The sequence below is a fragment of the Arabidopsis thaliana genome, chromosome 2, assembly GCF_000001735.4.
Source record: "Arabidopsis thaliana chromosome 2, partial sequence".
In the NCBI taxonomy this organism is placed as follows: Eukaryota; Viridiplantae; Streptophyta; class Magnoliopsida; order Brassicales; family Brassicaceae; genus Arabidopsis; species Arabidopsis thaliana.
In genome coordinates this window covers 14,391,803-14,413,628 of record NC_003071.7, presented here as the reverse complement: position 1 = coordinate 14,413,628, position 21,826 = coordinate 14,391,803, and the positions used below count along the sequence as shown (strand labels likewise).

Sequence of the window (21,826 nt, the reverse complement as noted above, 5' to 3'; positions counted from 1 at the left end):
AATCAATAGTCACTTTTCAATAACTGCAACTTATTACTTCCTACAAAAAGCCTCCACCTCTCGCTTCCTTTCTTCTCTGATTCAGTTTTCCTGCAACTTTTATGGACTATTTATTTTTTGAAGTTTCTGTATAGATTCACTGACATGGGCCAAAGGCAAAGGTAAATTACTGGTTGCATTTATATATGTTCATTGATTCTAAGTGCCGATGTATCCGGTTAGATTTTGATTATGTTTTGGGTGATTCTGTTTTTTTTTCTCTTAAGTTAATTCTGTTGATTTTATGTTTCCTTTCTTGATAGATCTATTGATGGGAGACTACGATTTCTCTTTTACAGTGCCCTCGGTGTGGTACGTATCATTTCGATAAAATCTTTTTCCTATTATCATTTTTATTTGATCTAAATGGAGTATCAACGAGTATTATTTTGAGATTCTATCAATCATTGTATTTTGTAATATTATTCTTTGTCGTCGTTTGCAATTAGTAGCTAATATTTACCACAAAAAGTTATGCAACAATGCATATGTTTAGGTTATTTCTTTACCTTTTTATTTTTTACAGGAATTCCTTACTTTCAAAAGAACTAACAATAAATCCAAATATTCAGATTGTAGAATTTCACAAGAAAAACTAGATTGAAGGAACAATTTAGATTATATAATGTGACTGGACTTGGCAATGGAACAAATAAAATGTTTGAATTCATTTTATTCAGTAAATATAAGAACCAACAATACAAAAGTCAATAAAATACATAATTCATCTGGTGCAACAACATCTTCCCGTTTTAGGCCCTGGAACACAGTTTCCATCATCATACCCTTTCGTTATACAGTCATGGAAGCATTCAAAACGTTCGTAATACCCTGGACTACATCGAGCAAAGCAGTCTCGCCCTACACATATATATCAAACAAAAAATCTTATAAAAACATGTAATACACTACTACTTTTTTTTCACTAGAAATAAATATTTCACTAAAATTCACTAAAGGATTACAACGGTGGATTACATATGTCGGGAAAGGAAATAACCCTTCCAAAAACTAAGCCGGCGAGTGAATAAAATTTTTGGAGACAAAGACGGAGAAACAAAGAGAAAAACACCAAGAACAAAGTTTGATCCAAAACTTTCCCACAGCCTCAAAAATAAAAATTACACAGTCGAGTATTCTCTAATACACATACATATATTTTGGGAAAACATATTCTCTCACTACAAGAAAACAGTCGTTTTGTGAGGGAAGAATTACTCGTTAATCCCTCGCAAACAGCTACACGCAACAGATTTGCGAGGAAAACGAGTTCCTTGCAAATCGCTTCTCGCAAATGGTTATATGTCGCAATTCCCTCGCAATTGTTGCGAGGAACTGTTTTCCTCGCAAATCACACGCAATTGTTGCCTAATACTTCCCTTGCAATAACTGCGACGGATTTGCGATTCTTTTTTACTGCCTAGCAAATCTCTAGCAGAATTTGCGATGGATTTGCAAGCGTTCTGCAACGTTTTTTCTGATATATTAAGACTTCATTAGTGTCTGATTAGTCTCTAATTACCTAGTTAATTAGTTGTTAATTATAGATGATTTTGTATGCAATTCAAAGCTGAAATTTCATTAACTTGTTCTAAATAGATAAATACACAATTGAAGTTTAAATTCAAAAACAAAATTAGATTGTTTGAAACTCTAAGAACTAGTTCTAAAGAGAGATAACAAGGAAAAAGCAAGACAATGTTTTCAAAATACAGTTGATGGAGGAGAGGATCCTGTTGCAAGGTTAGCTATGGCAGCAGCTGTTGTCTCCTCATTGGCCACCTCCGGTTCTGGAGCAGTAGACACAGGTGGTTCATTTGGGTTGGCCTGTCCTGTCTGTGTCGAGGAACCACGTCGAAGAATTGCAGCCAAAGCAGGATCTTTTTCAGTAAGATAGTCAAACAGGATGTCGAAGCTATTGATCTTCTCAGCCTGAGATTGAATGCATGCTTCAGCGGCAGCCAGCTTCTGAGAAAGTATGACCGGATCATCACTAGGAAGCATTGGACCACTATGGGCTGAGGATGCTTCAAACTGCAGAGATCCAACCCCATAAATCCTTCCTTTCTTTCGCGGAGCAACCTGCAAAGATCACAAACACGCACAAGGACACAACAGAAAAACCATGAGAAACCAAGTTCAAAAGAATTCAGACACAAAGTATAATGAATAAGCTGCCAAGACTAAGAGAACTTTATATCAAACACTAGCGACACAACACAAACATTTCAGACAAGTACACAACACAAACACTTCAGACAAGTACACTAAAGAATTCAGACAAGTACAGAAGTACACAACAGAACAGAATTCAGCTGCCAAGTACACAACAGAATTTAGACAAGTACACAACACAAAGAATTCAGACACAAAGTATAATGAATAAGCTGCCAAGATTACGAGAACTTGATATCAAAGACAAGAGACACAACACAAACATTTCAGACAAGTACACAACAGAATTCAGACAAGTTTACAAGTACACAACATAACAGAATTAAGCTGCCAAGTACACAACATAATTCAGACAAGTACACAACAGAATTCCGACAAGTACACAACACAACAAGCTGCCAAGTACACAACATAATTCAGACAAGTACACAACAGAATTCAGACAAGTACACAACACAACAAGTTGCCAAGTACACAACATAATTCAGACAAGTACACAACAAAATTCAGACAAGTACACAACACAACAAGCTGCAAAGAAAAAGCACAGAAGATTTACCTCAGTAAAAATCTTGTTTTTGGCATGAACAGACAATCCACCTGATCCAGTGCTCTCCGGATTGTCCACTGAGCACATATGAGACTCTTCCTCTTCTATCCTAGATGTCACTTGCTTGTAAATTTCCTCTGACTTCCCATCGATGAAAGTTCCATCCGCTTTTCTGTGTGTCTCATCTAGCAGCTCTAGGAAATCAGGAGTTGTTTCTCCAGTCTTCTCACACTGAAACACAAAGAGATAAACAAGTTAGATTCATAACATTGTAGTTTAAGTAATGGTAAGGAGAGAAGAATACTTATCTAACCCGTTTTCTTGCACGAGCTTTGTAAGAGGTCTGGCCTGAACGGTGTTTATAGATGCCTTTGCCATCCGGATCATGATATCTAGCATTTCTGCTGTTGTTACTTTTTTTCTCTGACTTTGGATCTTGCCAAAACTGTACTAGACCTTTCCACACATCAGGATCAATCCATTTTGGCTTGGCTTCATCACCTTTCTCCTTCCAATTTCCCTTCCACCTTGACACTTGATCAGACATCCTAGACTTTAGCTTTGCTTCAAACTCAACCCTTACTCTTTTGTTAATTGAACGGTCCCAGTTATATACTTGCTACAAAACAGACAAAGCAAACATCAAACATCAGACTACAAAACAGACAAAGCAAAGCAAACAAAACAGACAAAGCAAACAAAACAAGCATAAACATCAAAAGAGCACAAATTTTACCGCAAACGTTTCATACCATCGATCGATTGTAGCCTTTGATGTCTGTGACCAATTGGCATGAGGTTCTTTGAAATCTCTTTCAAATATGCTGCGGACTGTTGCTGCAACTATAGAGTCATCGTCAAACCTACAACAACAGCAACAAAACACATAAGGATCTCTATGTCTTTATACTTCTAAGAAACTACAATGCTAAGTACAACCAACCTAAATCCAGAGACTTCTAAGGCAGGACCAAACTTCTAAGGCAGAACCAACCTAAATCCAGAGACTTCTAAGGCAGAATCAAACTTCTAAGGCAAAACTAACCAACTTACAAGACCTAATTCCAGAGACTATAAGCTTAACCTTACCATAGAGTTCCCGGAGGACGCTTTGGGTCTAGCCTTGTCAAGCCAGCACGACCAGGACTATCGAGGAGCTCTTTTAGTGTCAGATTGTTGAGACGGTCAGCTTGAACATCAGAATGATTGACAGAAGGCTGAGTCGTTGGCGTTGGAGGCGATGGTTGAACGGTTGAACCTGAACCTGAACCTGAACCTTGAACCCCTGAGATATTTCCACCACTAAGCGGAGAATTGACATGCAACGGGTCACGCTGCTGTTGTCTAAACCGGACATAAGTATTATCTGACGGCATCTTGCACAAAAAACAAATCAAGTGTTAGATCTGGGAAAAAAAAAGTAAGATCGGAGAAGAAGAATATGTCAGATTTGAGAGAAGAACTTAGATCGGAGAAACAGAGGTTATCTTTGAGGCAAAACAGATCGAGTCAGAGAAGAAGAGCCGCGGCGGTTCTGGAGCACAGATCGAAGAAGAAGAGAGGCGGCGAAGAGAGTCTGCGCCGTAATTAGATCGGAGAAGAAGAGAGGCGGCGATGAGTATAACAGATTAGAGAAGAAGAAGAAGAGTTAGATCTGGGAAAAAGAGTAAGATCGGAGAAGAAGAATAAGTCGGATTTGAGAGAAGAACTTAGATTGGAGAAACAGAGGTTACCTATGAGGCAAAACCGATCGAGTCGGAGAAGAGGAGACGTGGCGGTTCTCGAGCACAGATCGAAGAAGAAGAGAGGCGGCGAAGAGACTCTGCGCCGTAATTAGATCGGAGAAGAAGAGAGGCGGCGATGAGTATAACAGATTAGAGAAGAAGAAGAAGAGAGGCGGCGACGGAATCAGATCGGAGAAGAAGAGCTCCGGCGCCGAAGAGATCAGAGAAGAAGAAGAAAAAATTTAGGGTTAGGGATGCGGCTGGTTTGAGCTCCGCTCAAACTAGGTCTTCGAATATATATAGAAATCTATTTTCTTGCAAAACCCTCGCACAGTTTGCTTTGAAATTGCGAGGAAGATTTTTAAACCAATTAAAACGCACCACATATTGCGAGGGAATTGCCAGAACTCCTAGCAAGTCCCTCGCAATTTATGATTTTTAATAATTTAGGGTTTAGGATAAAATTTGCGAGGGAAGTGCGATTGCGTCTAGCAATTCCCTCGCAATTCTTCAACCAATTAACTCACCATTTTGATTCAGTGTTTGAATCAGATCTGATTTAGATTCTCCTATTTCGAATAAGACTCTTAGCAAATAAAAACATGAGTAAATATTTTAAATAATTTAAGGTTTATGGTAAATATTTGCGAGGGAACTGCTACGACAGACTTGCAAATCCCTCGCAAAGACCTCGCAATGTTGAGTCAATTTGAAAAAATACAAGAAAACACTAATTAAAATTATTCGGATTAGTTATTCTGAATCATTAGGAAGTTAAATATCTACATTAGAATCTAATTTCATCTCAAAAACTTCAAATGTGCATTTTTCCCAAATACATCAATGATGAACTTATGTGTTTTTAATAATATGAATAATAAGTGTTTAACATCTTCATTATGAAATGTTGATATTGAAACATATACAATATGTTTTTGTGCATCACCATATAATCAACTTGTATGATTATACAGTCATTTAGATTTACATTTATTAATAAAAATCAAAGATCCCAAATCATTTCTATGTATTTTAGGGTTTAGGGTAAAGGTTTGCGAGATTTTTGCGAGTGGTTTGCGAGGGTTGATATTGTTAATTGCAAAGTACTCGTACATTTCTCGCAAATTTGCGAGGAAACAGTCTCTCGCAATATTTGCGAGGGATTAGCAACGTTCGTCCGTGGTGTAGCAAAATACTTGCAATTCTCTCGCAATTGTTCCTCGCAAAACGACTGTTTTCTTGTAGTGTCTAAAAATGTTCAGATATAGTTAAAGAATATTAAAATAAAATAAAAGTAAATCTTTTGTAAGAAGCATCGTACCTGAGACGGCCAAAACATTGTTGTTGAATGACGAAATTGCCAAGATTATGACAAGGAAAAATGTGATAGAGGTTTTTCTGAGATCCATTATATATATATATTTTTAGTTAATTTCTACTGTGTGAATTTTCTAGCTCTTCACAAAGCTATATTTATATGACTCTTCGTCAGAAAAAGTTTCAATCTAATACCTTTTTGTTTTTTTACCATAAATAGTTCCTCCATATTTTTCCTGACAATCTTATTTTTGGGTAATGAATCTTTATAATTTGTTGTGCGAATTCATTGAAATTCATTACATATAGTCAAAGATCTTTACATAGAAAAATATATCATCTTTACATAGAAAAATATTTATTTTCTCAATATATATCTTGTAGTTTTATGGTAATCATTTAATTCTATTGTTGGATATTTTAAATTTGGGAAATAACGGATTCTACAAATAAAATAAAATCAAAACATAATCAAGAATTGTTATAAAGAAAAATCAAAAATCCTACATGTGTAGATTTCCATTCTTTAGAAATAATAAGTGGAAAGTATCTTTCAGTATATGAGAATAAATGCAAATAAAAAATATTTGGGTTTACCCTTAGGTTATAATACTCCCTGTGTCCCAATATATAAGATGTATTAGACTTTTTTTTTGTTCCATTTATAAGCGTTTCTCTACTTTTAATGATTGATTTATATTAAATTCATAATTTTTAATTAAAATTATGTAGTATCTTTTTCTATTGGTTGAATTTTATTAATAAGAGAACATTTATTATTCCTTAATTTTTGTGCTTTTATCTCAAACATCAAATAAAATGGGACAAAAATGTAAAAAGAAAATACTTGGATTGCAATCAAATCTTGCATTTATTCTCATATACTAAAAGATACTTTCCATTTATATAAAGAATGGAAATCTCTCTTGACACATAGGATTGATGTTCTTTTTTTTTTTTTTTGTAGGCACATGTAAGATTTTTGATTTTCTTTTTTTGATAATTCTTGATTATGTTTTTGATTTATTATATACATATTTCGCTAGGGGTAAACGCAAGAATTATTCTATTTTTAACAAATTCATTCGAAAGCAAAGGAGTAACAAATTTTATTTGTTGTTTTTGTGATTATGCCACATTTTGCTGTTGTAGGCCCTGGAACACAACTCCCATCATCATACCCTTCCGTTATACAATCATGGAAGCATTCAAAACGTTCGTAATACCCTGGCCTACATAGAGCAATGCATTTCGGTGGCCCTACATATAAATATATATCAATTAAAACAAAACTCATAAAAACATGTAAAATATTGATACTTACATATAGATTGAATGCTTGTTGCCGGTTCTATATTTGGAGAAAAATATAAATTTCACTATTTCTCTAAAAACGATCAAAGATAAAGAAATAATAATAAAATAAACACAAATCTTCTGTAAAAAGCATCATAAAAAAAACATCATGAATTGATATATGGAGTGTGATTGTCAAGAAAAAAAAAGCATCGTAATACCGGAGACGGCCAAAACATTGTAGTTGGATGACGAAATTGCCAAGATTATTACAAGAAAAAAAGTCATAGAGGTTTTTGAGAGATCCGTTTTATATATATTTAGTTTATTTCTATTGAGAGAAAATGATGATGTGTAATTTTATAGTTCTTTACAATAAATATTGTTGATAAATATGTATATTTTGATATTGGTTTTGTTTGCTATTCAAGAATCAAGATTGGTATCAAATATTACAATATATCTACACAAATTTATATAAATGATTTGATGATCACCTTTTTTATTCTCATTACAGAAAGTATCTAAAATGATGCTTTTATTTAAAATTGTCCTTTGATTCTCCAAAATAGCCAAAAGGCTTTGCATGTAGTGTTTGCTAAACCAAAAAAAAATAAAAAAAAAAATACATAAATGAAAGAGAATATTACACTCAAAGACACTTTTCTCAAACAATTTCCAAGATACGACACTTTCAGAACATAGGGCACTTTCAATAAAAAAATTGTCCCTTTTACCCTTAAACCAATTTCGGTTTAATTCTCTAATCTCAATTTATAAATAAAAACCAATTTGTAAGAAACCTCTCTTTCTCACCCAATCCCTCCACGACGACTTAACAATTTCATTTATCTAAGCAGTCAATACTCTTAAATCATCACAACGCTAACATCATCTCGACTCCGGCGATTATCTCGGCGAGTTTTTTACCGGCGAATCCATTTCCCCGTCCCTCACCTGTCGTAAAAAAAAAACTTTAATCGGACGACATTAATTCGTCCTCTTCGTCGTCGTCCTCAACACTTGCTCTTCCGTCGTCGTCTTCATTTTCTTGTCTCTCAATCGATTCATCCTCTCCGGCGTGTGCTACTAGATAGTTCACGCTTCTCTTTGGCGATTTCGCCTTCAAATAATCCCTTGGCGTCTTTGTAATTGTTGCTTCCTCACTTTTCAATGTCAAGCTATTCATATTTGTTTAGGTTTGTGTAAGGCTTTTCATAGTCAAGTTATTCAGATTGGTTTGAAAGAGAATCTTCATGTGGTTAACGAATTGCTCACGTTATATCCAAAGGAAGGAAGGATGGGAGATGCTTACAATCTGTTTGTTGAAATGCTTGTGAGGAACCGTATGTCGTGGAATGTCATGATTAAAGGGTTTTCTCAAGAGTATGATTGTGAAAGTATTGTTACGTTTCTCTATTTTCGATTGATTTTATTTTCTGAGAGTAAACAATATATCATTTATTCTATATTGGTGGTTTCAGATTTTCGCCAGAGAGAGCAAGAAACTTGATCATTGAATGTTTTTGCTTTTTGTCAAGTGTTTGAAGATTTTCTATTGATGGAGCAACTTACTATACTATCAGGTTCTTTCCACACTAATTTTCTACTCTTTTCCCCTTTTGAATGTAAACCGAGGTTACTTCCTTTGGATGTTTAGGTAGGGAAATATTCTAATGAGTAAAATTTGCTTCTTAAGAGTTCAAAGTTTTTCCTTTAACATTTGAATTGGACAAGTAAAAGGTGGTTTGTTGTACATATCTTAGAGAATCAAAGTTAGTGTTGAACTATTGAATTGAGTAATTGTCATGTCTTGATTAGCTTTTGACTTTTCATTGCATGAATTTTAAGTCACTGTCCATTTATACATTGTTAAATGAAACAGTAGATCTTATATTCTCTTTGATTCAATTTTGCAGATGATTCCTTGCATTACATTAAATTACATCACAAACGGACGTACTGTGCATCCATGAATTCAACTTAATTCAAATGATTGGTAACCATAGATGATAGAACAAACAAACATGGTCAGTTGGACGCCTACGTATTGAAGTCATCCAAGGAAATCTGTCCATTCAGAAGCAACCATGGATATTGTGCTCATTCTATTCACTATATAAGTATATATGTTTCTTGTTATATTTAGGATTAGTATACAATTTTGGTTATAATGATGAGAGTTTCCATACACAAGTGAATAAATGGTCAAAAAAAAATGAACGACGATGTACTTTGAATTGGTGTTTGATTTGGTGATTATCGTTCATTTATAAACTTGTGTATTGAAATGAAACGATCCCGTAAGTTACTAGATGACCACATGGATTAGACCGTTTGGACAGTCATCAATAGACACCTATGTCTTTGATTTACTGCAAATGTGTTTGATTGGTCGGTAAAATTATCAATTTTTGTATGGGTTTAGTGCATTGTTTTACAGTTTCAGATTTAGTGGGGAATGATCATGGGTTGAGGGTTTGGGTTTAATTTTAGGGTAAGTAAATTCTAATTTAGTGCAAAGCGTTAAGGGTAGAGGGTTTACACACTCGTATTAACCATTTTTTAATATAATCATATGAATATCACCATATGAATGATCCTATATTTTACAGCTCTTAGATTGAAATGTTTTAGTTGCACAAACAAATACACAAAAGATGAGTAACACCAAATCTAAACATTGTTCACAAAAATCAAATACAAGAACACTTCATTAGTTGGAGAACATATGTTCGAAGAGTAATAGACGGATTCTTATAGCTGACATTTCGTAAGTACGTGTTCATATATGATATTTAGAAGTAAAGTTGTATCCATGTAACATCGACCAAATGGATATAGTGTAAAAAATGACGGTGTATCCACCTAGCGCCGAACAAATGGATATACATCTTTGTGTGTTTCTCGTAAACCTTTCTTGACATCCATGAGCCACCTTAATAGATCGGTGTTGTCAATCAGCTTCTTCAGCTTTTGACCTCAACTCTGACCTAGAGTTACTAGACAAGACACTGCATCTTTCTCTTTCTCACTTTCATTTTTAACATGTTTTTCTTAGGTAATTGAGCTTTCATAGCAGTGTTTTTTTTAAATCTGAAAGATCAGGAAATCTGATAAATCTAGTTCTCACTATTGTTCTTAAATTAAGCCTTTGAAATCAACAAGACAAGACCACATTAGGTACCTCTTTGCAAACAAGTGTCTCAGTTAGTGCGGCAAGACCCCATTTTTCAAATCTCCACCAATTTTTCGGTTGGGTAAATCCGACAGATTCTCTACATCTTTAATGGAAACTCCATACTCATGGAAAAGTTTCACATAGTCACCATCAATTCCATTATCTACCTATTTATATGTATCCAGAACTATGTTAATTTAGCATCCATGGCAAACAACAAGAATATGATCACTTCAACAACAATAATTATTATCTATATATATCTGGACTCTTGCAAACAACAAGAACTTTGATCACTTCAACAACAACAAGAACTTTGATCACTTCAACAACACTAATTATTATCAAAGTTTCACAAAATATTATTAAGTAAGATCACGAATAAGCATCTGAGAAGATATATTGGCGTCATTGACTTCGCAATTTCAAAGTCAAATTATAGAGATTAATTTATCGACTCAATTATGAAGTTTATTCTAACAAGAGAATTATATATGATTAAGTGATAATTTTTGTAACCGTCATGAACGAGAGGTAATGCATAAGATTATACTTGAAAAATACTGGACTTTCCACCCGTACCCATGGCTTCTAAATCAATAGCTAAACGTACCGTGGAACTCCATGGATGCTGCATCAAAAATCCACCGACGACAAGAATCTCTTCTACTCCGTCGTCATCATCGCACACAGTGGAACCGTTTCTCTCCGGCGACGAGAAATCGCGACTGTTCACAACGAAGATGTTCTCGAGAATCGCGCCATTTTTCAGAATGGTGAACACAAGGATCGTCTTCTCCGGCAATAGTTGCTCCTCCTCCATCAGTTTCTCTTCTTTGACATTCATGAATAAATCTTAGATCGAATGATTGACAGATTTTAGAAAACTGAAAACAAATAAAAAAATTTTGACACGTTTAGTCAGTTTTATTGCATGCCACATCAAACAAAACAAATCAAACCGGTTAAGCAAATAATGGTTTAATTTGGAAAGGATATAATTGTCTTTTTATCCTTCAAAAATAAGGAAAAGTGTCTAAACATTAGAAAGTGCCTCAAACGGAATAAGTTTTTCTAAAAGTGCCTATTAGTGACACATTCCCTAAATGAAACTACTAAACCAATGGATATAGTGAATACTTTGTTTGTTATATAAATTATTCAGATCAGTAAGATGAAGAAATAACCAAAAGTTTACTAATTTCTTTTATACAATTTACAAATCTATAAATTTTTCATTGTTATCACTTAAAAATTAAAATGGATAATATACAGGCAGTTGTATGATATCAAAAGTATATCGGAAGTCCTAGTCTTATGTGTTATTTTAGAAATTAGGAAACGAAAAAAAGTTATAAAACCTCGTTAAAACCCAACTCGTTTTTTCCTGCGCTCATTGTTCCTCTATCTCTCCAATTCCTCCGAAGCAAATCTTCTTAACTAAAACTTCCTCTCGCACGTGGTTTCGTTTTCATTCGTAAGTTTTCTTTTAGCGATTGTGCAATTTTCGAGACATTCAATCGTCGTTCTCGATCGTTCTAATTAGGGTTTCCGCGACTCTTTTTAGGCCGCTTAAACAATATTAAGGAGATTCCTTTTATTGACTAAAATTAAGAGTTAGATAACTGAATTTTGGTTTTGAAACCCTTCCCTGTTTTCATACGGTACCAGGTCAGGTTAAATTAAAGATTATGGGAGGCGTAGAAGGTAACCAGTGGTTTGATAAGTTTATGGACGAAGTCGGATTGGTATTTACCAAGGTTGACGAATCGATACAGAAGGTAAGTACTCTTGTTCTTCTGGTTTGATCTTTATTTGATGTTTATGCCCTAAAATTCAAGAGTTTATGGTTCTGTCTATGTTGTGTGGCTAAAAGACTAAACCTATGTTCTTTTATCATCATCATCATCATCATCATCAACGCAAAGTATATGCTACGAATTGATGTAGATAATGTATTTTAGTTATTAGTGTATTTAGTAGTTAAAACAGAATTAAGGTTTCCAAGGTTCTTTTAGATTTTTTTTTTTCTTAAACGATGAAGAGTATAAAAAAAAGTTTTGCATAAGATCTGAAAATAGAAAGACCAAGAGATCATAGAAAGACAGCTTCAGTTCCATCAGATATTTTATTAGATTTATGGAAACCTAATTGATCACGGTCTAATCCTTTTGAAAACCAGAACTATTCATGATAGTTAGATCTTTCCATAAAACAGGCTTCGATTGTCAAAACTTACCGTTTACATGACAACTTTTCTTTGATTTGGTTTTTCTTTTCTATATTTTCAGAGTATTGAACTCTGGACAGAGTTAACCAAAGACATATTTGACGACCAGCCTAACCAAGACTTGACCGGACAGCCAGATAATGGTGGATCTGGTGATGAACATTCCTCTCAATATCCTGTCTCTGAGGTCAAAGAAAGACCGATTCAACACTGGTATATGTGCCTTTCTGACGTAAAAGAAAAACCGCTTCAACACTGGTCTATGTGCATTGCTGAGGTCAAAGAAAAACCGAGCCAACACTGGGCTATGCGTGGTATGTGTTTTATATATAGTATATATTACATTATAGTTATTGTAAATACCATTAAATTAAAGTAGCTAGAACATCAGCACTTTTTTGGTTTCTTGACTGACAAGTATCATATTGATTTTCTTGGCAGCTTCAAAATTCCCAGAGAGTTTCACTCAAGCACAAGGTGGTGATGATTGTTATGAAAATTATGGTGATGGTGCTGATGGTATTGATGATGATGATTATGATGAAGAGAATAGTGTAAGTTTGAAGCACTTTTCCCATTTTCATATCAAAGCTCATTAACTAGAATAAGTAAATCACCATGGATTTTGTATAACGGAATTTTGGTAAATTTAATTAGTTGCTACTTTGTTTATTGTCTCTGACTGAATCTTTCTGATATAGGAATCGAGTTTGAAGTGGAACTGTGACTATCAGCTGTTAAAGAGTGGCTACTTGTCTTTCGATGAAGAAGAAGAAGAGGATAATGACGATGAAGAAGATGTTGACATTTTCTCCGAAGATAGTGATGATTCATGGAATGAGGATTTTGATGATGAAGATGAAGAAGCGGATACTACAGTTTTTAAATATTCCGAAAACATGTCGGAGCTTGATTTGGGATCAGCGACGAATTATACCCCTAGTTCCTACGATCATCGTAATGAAAAAGATAGTGTAAGTTTTTGTGTAGCAGTTTTTTTCACATTTTTATACCTATGCTCATACAAAAACTAGGAAAATGATCATCTATGAAATGTTGTTATTTTAATCAGTTGCTGATTTGGTTATTGTATTTGTGATTAGGGTTCAAGTTTGACGTGGAAAGGTGGTTATCAGCAGTTATATAATGTTGACACGTCTTCCGACGAAGAAGATGAAGAATCATGCGATGAGGAGGATGATGAAGCTGGGGAATATCACTCTGAAGAAGCGATGGAGATGTCGCGCGAGCAGAGAATGAGCGAGCTAAGGAAAGTGCTTCATGACGATGAAGATGACGTATCACAAGGATTTGTGAATGTGAGGCGAGAGACAATTGCGAAGAATACGGAATTTGGTGAGGTCGAGACCCTTTTACCAGATGGTGATTGGGTTTATGTGAAGAGTGCTTAGGGCTCTGATCTTTTGGCAAAAAATGTGTGTGATTTGATCGAGTTTATACTTTACATCGGCTTTAATGATATTTATTTGTGTAGTTTTTTGAGTGTTTCATTCGTTTTTCACAAGGCTTATGTCACTCTATTAACTTGGGGTTTAATACCAAATAGTGTACTTTTTCTTATCATTATTGTTTGTCTTCTTTGCCATTCGATCATGTGATCTTTTAGATTATCTTAAGGTACCTTTCCAGTGGAATCATCGACATTTGGTCTATACATGTATTTTGAGCTCAAACACTAATGCAAAACCACAATCCCACCAAAATCGATTTAACACTAGTTTTGGTTTATTGGACCAAACCAAGTAGAAAACCAACAAAACCACCAGTACCGTGATTATTTTCTTTTCTAACGCGTAATAAATATCTTTTATGGCTTTATTATGCACTCTCATTGCGAAAAAAGAAAAATCCAAAGGCTTGGAAAATCGACAAAAACGAAAAGGGTAGTGGTGAGATGTTTCATCATTCTCTGTTTCAGTTCGGTAATGGCGGAGATTTGCTATTTTGGGGGTCTAGTCCATTATAAATCACCATCTCTTCCTTTGTCTCTTCATTCTCTCTTCCGCAGCAAGAAGCCACATTACTACAATTCCACTTCTCTCATGGCTGAATGTCTCTCCTCCTCCACCGTGGAGCCTCCTTCTCTCCTCGTCTTCTCAGGTTCCACTTTCTTCCTCTTCCTTGTTTCGTGGGTCTCCCTAAAGTTACGATTTTTATGTCGATAAGATCGTCTATTTGTGTTAGATCTTGACCAATTACTTAGAATTTGACATTTGTTAATTCTGTTTGTTGCAAAGTGCAAAGCTTTATCATTGTCTTACATTGGTTTAGGTAGTTTTCTTTTGCTCTGAATTTTGGAAAACGTTATATTTGTTGCTATGAAGGTGGTACTGGATTTAATGGTGTGGTTGAAGAGTTGAAGAAGTTAACAACACGAGTCGCTCATGTTCTTCCTGTCTCTGATGATGGTGGAAGTACTGCTGAGATTGTTCGTGTTCTCGGTAAGTTTTAGAACTCACTAACATTGCTACAAGACCCAGATTATATATGTTTTAGCTTCTTTAAGTTTTTACCAGAAGTAATCTAAGCTCAATATCTCCGTTGCTATAGGAGGGCCAGCGGTTGGTGATATACGTTCGAGGTGTTTAAGGCTGTCTGATGAGAGTACTTCAGAGGCACTTGCTGTTAGGCGGTTGCTTGGCCATCGCTTACCTATTGATGCACATCAGGCCAAGAAAGATTGGTAATTTATCCAATGACTATGTTTTCTTTATGCACATAGTGTGGTCTACTCTATAAGCTACACATTTAAGGTTCTGTGGTGGACAATATTGTGTAATATACCATTGGCTGAGTTGGAACTTTGACAGGTACGATATTGTAGAAGGTAATCATTCTCTGTGGGATGGTGTATCAAGACCCTACAGTGAAACAATTCGCGCTTTCTTGATATACTTTCAGAATGAGGTAATGTTAACTGATACAGAGAAACATGTTTTTATTGGTTTCATATTTGATCAGTTCCAAGTTCCAACTTCTTGATTGTTTAAATTTTTCTTTACCTTAATATTCTGTCATTTCTTACTTGACATGTTTCTTATGATACAGATTCATAGGCGACCTAATGAGAGATTTTGCTTCAGTAATGGAAGGTATTGAAGATCTTTTTCTCGGCTTCAACTGTGTATTATTTTGTTCGCCTGTTTAGTAACTCACTTATGATTGTTTCCTTCTTGTAGCATTGGGAACTTCTTCTTTGCAGGAGCAAGGATATTTTTCCAGTCTTTAGATGCTGCAATTTTTCTGTTTTCACGTGTTTCAGAGATTCCTTGTGACAGTTTGGTCCTCCCAGTGATATCAACCAATGATAGGCTAACACTAGGATGTGAATTACAGGTATGAAGCTTGATCTCTATTTGAATTCCCGCAGCTAGCTTATGGAATCCCATTCTTGTCCACAAATATCGCAGCTAAAGCATCATTATTTGCGGGAAGAAGTATCGCTTTCTATACATAAATCTTGGCTGTCGCTTCACTGGCCATCTTCTTGGTTTAAACAATTAATGGCAAGATTGAGGTGGCAAATTTGTTCGCAAACTAACAAGTTATGACTTTAATTTGTAGGATGGGACTATAATACGCGGACAGAACGAAATTTCTCACCCGACCACTGGGACTACGCAGACAGTTGACAAGGTGTTCTATTTGAATATCTTACATTGGTGTTTTTTGATGATCACGAGAACTAAGTTTACTATATACTTGTATCAATTAAAAATGTCAATTTTGCCATATGTAGAATTTATTTTCTTACATTGTCTTTCTATGTTTCTAGTAGAGACATTGTTCTACTTCCGCTCTCCCATCGAAGATAAAGAGAGTGTTTTACATGTCAAGTGAAGGCAATAATCTGCTTCATGAGGTTAACTACTCTGCTTTTATATATACAGAATGTCCTAGATATCTTCAATGTTATCTCTAATGATTCTGATTCCCTTTAAGAAACTCTATCGTTTTAGTTCTCTACTTCATTTCTTTGTTTTGCACGGTGTATTTGACATTGCAAATGTTTGGTGTTATGTCCATTAAACAGGTCTTCCCACCAGTTAACCCAACTGTCCTAGAGCAGTTGAGAAGCGTGGACTGTATCGTTTACGCAATGGGATCCCTGTTCACTTCCATTTGCCCATCACTGGTTAGCACCCGCAATAAATATGTTGTGCAAAAATGGTGGATTACTAAATTTGTGATAACTGTTATAGACAAGTCTTTCTGTTCATCAGGTTTTGCTTGGTGTTGGGGAGATTATCTCTTCCAGGTCATGTCGTAAGGTATGCTGAAGCTTGTCAAAAATACTAATGATGGTAAAAATCAATCTGATTTCTTCTCTCTGTCACAGGTACTTCTTTTGAACGGTAGCCAAGACCGAGAAACAAGCAGGTTCACCGCTTCCTGCTTTGTGACTGCTATCGCTGACGCTCTCAACAGAACTCATGGAGATACTAATATTCGGCTCAAGAATCCCGTGAGTGGTTCTTCACAATCCACACTCTTTCGATGTCTTCTTTATCAGACATATATCGATATCCAAGAACATCATTTTTGTGTGCAGCCTGGATATTACATCAACACTCTCTTGGTCCCGAAAGATGGAGAAATAGCAGTAGATCTCAAACAATTGTCTGAACAAGGGATATATGATGTTGTCAGTATCTCTTTCCTTCACTTGTTTCCAAGTTTATGTGCACAACAAACACTCACTGTTACCTCCACTCTATTGCAGAGAGTCGTGGAGAGTGTTGGTGACCCGAAGCACGGTATCTTGTTCAACCCGAGCTCACTGATAAACACACTGGCCGGTTTGGTGGAGTAAATAGTGATTCTTTAGGCCAGAGCTAGTTTCTTCTTCTACGCAATTGGGACCATGATTTTTTTGTTACTGTTTAGTTTGATCCTTTAGTGAATTGATATGAAAGGTTATGAATGGTCAATGATCATATTCTTAGCTAAGGAAAGACAAACGCCTCTCTTTCTCTCGGAGTTGTATCATATGTTTTTTCTTACACGTTTTACATATAACTACTGTACAGATGAATACAGTTCACTTTCCAATGAAACCAAATGATGACATTTCTACATAACTATGTGTGCTTTTCATTCCCAAACAAGCAAAGGCATCTTTGTTTCTCACTGTGTATTAACATGTGTGCTTTTACTAAAAAGATGTATTAAAGCAAAGCAAATGATGCCAGCAACAAACAGAGCGTGCCCTGAGATTGGTAGGGCCCTAAGCCCATACAACTTTGTTGGCCCTTTCAGTTAAGTTTAGAAAAGAATCACTTGTTCAATAACCAATGTTAATTGTTGAAAGATGAATTTAACCGAAGATTTCTTTACAAGTTTTTGACACAGTGATCATAATTTTATAATGCTCACAAGTAGCAGTACGTGACTCTTGTAAGTCAAGTAGAGAGACATAAATATACCAAAATATTAAACTTGTATGATGACAATGACGCATCCATTTGAGCCCATGCTTCATTGCTCCTCCATTCAGTGATTGGGCAGACATATAATATGTATTGTTTTAGACACTTTGTTTCTAGTCATTCGTTGCGGAAATGACAAACAAATCAACTTTTTAACAGAATTTATTACAAAAATATGTAAAGTACACGCCAAAAGAAAAAAGTGTACTACTTTCATAATTTAACATAAACTATGCTATTTTTGACTAAACCTTAAGTGTTTACATACTACGAGGATCCTAACCAAAAAGGAATTCATAAAGTGTGATCTCTGAATAATAAAAAGAAAACTATAAATATATGGGGTAAATAGCTTACTTGGTGAGATTTCTTGAAATAAAATTGGACCAAGATCATGAATTCGTGTTTCGACGGGTTATAGAACTTTAAATTATTACATAACCAACCAAAAACTGAAAAAGGTTACTTTAGTTATTACAACAAAACAATCGACGATCAAGTAACCCCAAACGTGGTGTATATCATTAAATTCTTGATTAACCACTAGACAAGAGGTTTTCGATTTTGATTTCAGTATAATTGCATATATTGAACCCAAAGAAGCAAACCACAAACGAAACAAATTGCATATAAGAAAGTTCAGGAAAAAAAATAGTGAAGTTTTTTCTTCCAAATATCACGGCGCAAGTAATGCAAAGTATTAACATCACCCCAAATGGATTCAAGTCAAGTTGCATTTTCTTACATACAATTGGATTTCATGGTTCAATCCTAAATCTATAAATACTATTCCTTCTATTCTCACTTCATCACCACATTACAAGTCAACACCATTAATCATAAGCCCATATTAAAAACATAATTATTTCCTCTATTTTCCAAAACCTAAATGGCATCAATCATGGTATTGGTCACTGTTTTAATCATTCTTTTCACGGGTTTCAGAATCTCTCAAGCTACGTCTCGTACTGTCATCTTTCGCGAGCAGTCAATGGTTGATAAACATGAGCAATGGATGGCTCGATTTTCTCGTGAATACCGTGATGAGCTCGAGAAAAATATGAGACGCGATGTGTTTAAGAAGAACTTGAAGTTCATTGAGAACTTCAACAAAAAAGGGAACAAAAGCTACAAGCTTGGTGTCAATGAATTCGCGGATTGGACCAACGAGGAGTTCCTAGCAATACATACCGGACTAAAGGGCCTAACTGAAGTTTCCCCATCCAAGGTGGTCGCCAAAACGATATCGTCTCAGACTTGGAACGTCAGTGACATGGTAGTCGAGAGCAAGGACTGGAGAGCTGAAGGAGCTGTCACTCCTGTCAAGTACCAAGGCCAATGCGGTAATATTCTTTCATTGATTATCAAGTTAATTTACAATTTTATTTTTAGAATTAATTTTCAAATATGGTTAAATTAATTATGTTTCATTTTGGTTCATAGAAGTAAGAATAACAATTTAGCATGTATAATATCTAGAATCAAATACAATGCAAAGGCGAAAACAATTGGGAGGATACAAAATATTAAACTTGATGTCCAAGTTAGTTATAGGGTTATAGTAAGTAGGGTTCAGTGATGATTTGGTCATTATATTTTGTCTCGTTTCTATTATGATCGGCATCCAACTTACCAAATATCCATATCTACAGGATGTTGCTGGGCATTTTCGGCTGTAGCAGCAGTGGAAGGTGTGGCTAAGATCGCCGGCGGGAACCTTGTATCTCTGTCCGAACAACAGCTTCTAGACTGCGACAGAGAGTACGACCGAGGCTGCGACGGTGGGATAATGTCGGACGCTTTCAACTATGTAGTCCAAAATCGAGGCATCGCATCAGAGAATGACTACTCTTACCAAGGATCAGATGGGGGATGCCGGTCCAATGCAAGACCAGCTGCACGTATCAGTGGATTCCAAACCGTCCCTAGCAACAACGAGCGGGCCTTGCTCGAGGCTGTATCGAGGCAACCAGTCTCTGTGTCGATGGACGCGACTGGGGACGGGTTCATGCATTACTCGGGAGGAGTATATGATGGGCCTTGTGGGACCAGCTCGAACCACGCTGTTACGTTTGTTGGGTATGGAACGAGCCAGGATGGAACTAAGTACTGGCTGGCTAAAAACTCTTGGGGCGAAACTTGGGGAGAAAAAGGTTACATTAGGATCCGAAGAGACGTGGCTTGGCCTCAAGGCATGTGTGGTGTAGCACAGTATGCTTTTTATCCGGTTGCGTAAGTGAATTTTATACGTTGGCGGCTACATTTCACATGAAAAGTATAACAAAGACAGGTACATTATAGAGTTCCCTAATTTTTAAAATTTTGGTTGAGGTGCCGTTTGAGTCCACATCGCATCTTTTGAGCCACATTTTATTATTTTTTGTATTGGTCTATTTACGTCTTCTTGCACGCCGTTAATGTAAGGGCTCTCTTAATGTAACTTCTAAGACATGTATTTATTTGAATGAAAGAGAATATCTTATATATTAGTGATAGTGCATGTATTTCATTTTTTTTAGAATCAATTATGAAAATGCCATTTTTTTGGATGACATTTGTGGATTTTTGCCCTTTTTTGAATAGTTTGTGGATTTTGCCATTTTTCAAGTTACCAAAATAAGATTTAACATGCGTTTTATTCATTATGTTTGGGTTTAGTTGGTTATGGTTGTTTTTAGAGTTTAGTATTTTGTGTAAACTACGTATTTTTATCAAAAAAAGTCCGAAATCCATATGTTTTTAAATCTTAGAAAATGGCATATCCGTAAGATTTTAGTAAAAATGGCAATTTCAAAAGATCTCTATAAAAAATGGAAAAATCAATAATAATCCTTCTTTTTGTCATGATTGGACCGGAATGTTAATAATCCAAAAAGAAAGAAAGATAGGCTTAATGAGTATATGACAACAACAACAACGGCCATTAGTTACCGTGGTCGGAGTTCAAAATTTGGTAAGTAGAGTTCCGAGTTCGATTCCTCTAACGACTGCACCATAGAGGTGATAGAGTCATCACTTTCTTCTGATATAGCTTCGTTCTTTTTTTCTTTTTTGCCTTTTTTTTTGTAATATATACTTTTCGAGTATTGAACTGTTGTTGTTTTAGAAATCGGTGAAAAGCTCGGTATGTGATTTTACAAGGATTTCATGAATAGTTTTTAGTCTTTTTTTTTATAAAGCTTTATATAGTTTTTGTCTTTACATTTTAATTTCAATTTTCTTTTTTTTTGCAAATGATAATTATATATTAAACTGTCATGTTTTTCACATGCAGAAAAGTTACTAAAAAAAATATATATTATTGTAAAATCCGTCAAACTATTTAGTTTCGTATATATATATACCATACGACCATCATAATGTTCTTTCGACTAAGTCAAAATTCACTATTTAAATCAAAATTTATTACATTTTGGTCATTTGTGTTTGATTGCTTTAAGTCGTTAAGTTGCAGGATCTAATCTTTTTTTTTTTTTTGTCAACTTTTTGGTTCCACTGCAATTGCAGGATATAATCATTATATTTATTTTCGGTCAGATCAGAATCAAATTATTTATAATGTAATAAAAATAAAAATAATTGTGAAATAACATCCTTCTTACATGTGAATACTCCTGTGAAAATATTCCTAAATATATCCCTCACTATTCTAAAAACACTAATCAACAAAACACAATCAATTGATGACTACAAGTCTAAAATAGCATCAATTACCTGTCAATAGTGCTGTCCATATGTTATAAAAATATTTTTGTTCTTCAAAATTATATACACACTTGATTTGAAATATATAATTTAAATGAACAAATGGCGTAGAAGCATGTGAAAATTGATTGGAAATGATTTAAGATGTCCCTCGTGACA

The 21,826-nt window shown here is 35.1% G+C and overlaps 6 protein-coding genes, 1 long non-coding RNA gene and 2 pseudogenes across 14 annotated transcripts; 3 read left to right on the top strand and 6 right to left on the bottom strand.

Annotated features, from left to right (window-relative positions):
• The first annotated feature begins 139 nt into the window (after positions 1-139).
• On the top strand, positions 140-14,095 carry AT2G34100 (nonsense-mediated mRNA decay-like protein). 2 transcript variants are annotated; one of them, NM_001161078.1, is made up of 7 exons: positions 140-161; positions 303-351; positions 11,954-12,063; positions 12,574-12,826; positions 12,954-13,066; positions 13,214-13,486; positions 13,616-14,095. In NM_001161078.1, the coding sequence occupies exons 3-7, from the start codon at positions 11,974-11,976 to the stop codon at positions 13,922-13,924; spliced, it is 1,038 nt and encodes a 345-aa protein (NP_001154550.1). In that variant the 5' UTR covers positions 140-161; positions 303-351; positions 11,954-11,973; the 3' UTR covers positions 13,925-14,095. The 2 variants fall into 2 exon arrangements, with proteins under 2 accessions (NP_001154550.1, NP_180957.2); NM_128961.3 differs by lacking the exons at positions 140-161; positions 303-351 and adding an exon at positions 11,708-11,759.
• Positions 764-901, bottom strand: AT2G34135 (annotated as a pseudogene). The gene has a single exon.
• Positions 1,264-4,140, bottom strand: MEE19 (annotated as a pseudogene; the record flags this gene model as incomplete). Its single annotated transcript has 1 exon — positions 1,264-4,140.
• AT2G34123 (Cysteine-rich protein) lies at positions 6,887-7,389 on the bottom strand (the record flags this gene model as incomplete). Its single annotated transcript, NM_001036396.1, has 2 exons — positions 6,887-7,065; positions 7,323-7,389. The coding sequence occupies 2 exons, from the start codon at positions 7,387-7,389 to the stop codon at positions 6,887-6,889; spliced, it is 246 nt and encodes an 81-aa protein (NP_001031473.1).
• On the bottom strand, positions 8,078-8,290 carry AT2G34120 (Cytochrome C oxidase polypeptide VIB family protein; the record flags this gene model as incomplete). Its single annotated transcript, NM_128963.1, has 1 exon — positions 8,078-8,290. One exon carries the CDS (start codon positions 8,288-8,290, stop codon positions 8,078-8,080), a length of 213 nt encoding a protein of 70 aa, NP_180959.1.
• On the bottom strand, positions 10,312-21,078 carry AT2G34110 (uncharacterized protein; the record flags this gene model as incomplete). The annotated part of the gene is made up of 3 exons (NM_128962.5): positions 20,894-21,078; positions 10,896-11,169; positions 10,312-10,449 (listed from the first exon to the last, which is right to left on the bottom strand). Exons 2-3 carry the CDS (start codon positions 11,127-11,129, stop codon positions 10,312-10,314), a joined length of 372 nt encoding a protein of 123 aa, NP_180958.1. The 5' UTR covers positions 11,130-11,169; positions 20,894-21,078.
• Positions 14,354-17,613, top strand: MEE18 (maternal effect embryo arrest 18; the record flags this gene model as incomplete). 5 transcript variants are annotated; one of them, NM_001202741.2, is made up of 13 exons in its annotated part: positions 14,354-14,633; positions 14,858-14,974; positions 15,084-15,216; positions 15,329-15,440; positions 15,582-15,625; positions 15,713-15,869; positions 16,098-16,169; positions 16,312-16,395; positions 16,567-16,668; positions 16,757-16,804; positions 16,873-16,998; positions 17,086-17,178; positions 17,257-17,346. In NM_001202741.2, the coding sequence occupies 13 exons, from the start codon at positions 14,354-14,356 to the stop codon at positions 17,344-17,346; spliced, it is 1,458 nt and encodes a 485-aa protein (NP_001189670.2). The 5 variants fall into 5 exon arrangements, with proteins under 5 accessions (NP_001189670.2, NP_001323468.1, NP_180956.2 ...); NM_128960.3 differs by having other exon boundaries at positions 14,364-14,633; positions 15,344-15,440; positions 17,257-17,613; NM_001336484.1 differs by having other exon boundaries at positions 15,344-15,440; positions 17,086-17,346.
• Positions 18,771-20,448, top strand: AT2G34080 (Cysteine proteinases superfamily protein). The gene is made up of 2 exons (NM_128959.3): positions 18,771-19,305; positions 19,615-20,448. Exons 1-2 carry the CDS (start codon positions 18,852-18,854, stop codon positions 20,196-20,198), a joined length of 1,038 nt encoding a protein of 345 aa, NP_565780.1. The 5' UTR covers positions 18,771-18,851; the 3' UTR covers positions 20,199-20,448.
• AT2G08650 lies at positions 19,283-20,219 on the bottom strand. Its single transcript, NR_140382.1, has one exon. It is a non-coding gene; the product is annotated as an other RNA (long non-coding RNA).
• Positions 21,079-21,826: the final 748 nt, after the last annotated feature.

Bases quoted from the DNA above. Each gene is read 5' to 3' on its own strand.
- AT2G34100 (NM_001161078.1), top strand. From the start codon at position 11,974: ATGGGAGGCGTAGAAGGTAACCAGTGGTTTGATAAGTTTATGGACGAA. The intron at 13,067-13,213 runs GTAAGTTTGAAG...TTTCTGATATAG, and splicing joins ATTATGATGAAGAGAATAGT to GAATCGAGTTTGAAGTGGAA. The intron at 13,487-13,615 runs GTAAGTTTTTGT...ATTTGTGATTAG, and splicing joins ATCGTAATGAAAAAGATAGT to GGTTCAAGTTTGACGTGGAA.
- AT2G34080 (NM_128959.3), top strand. From the start codon at position 18,852: ATGGCATCAATCATGGTATTGGTCACTGTTTTAATCATTCTTTTCACG. The intron at 19,306-19,614 runs GTAATATTCTTT...CCATATCTACAG, and splicing joins CAAGTACCAAGGCCAATGCG to GATGTTGCTGGGCATTTTCG.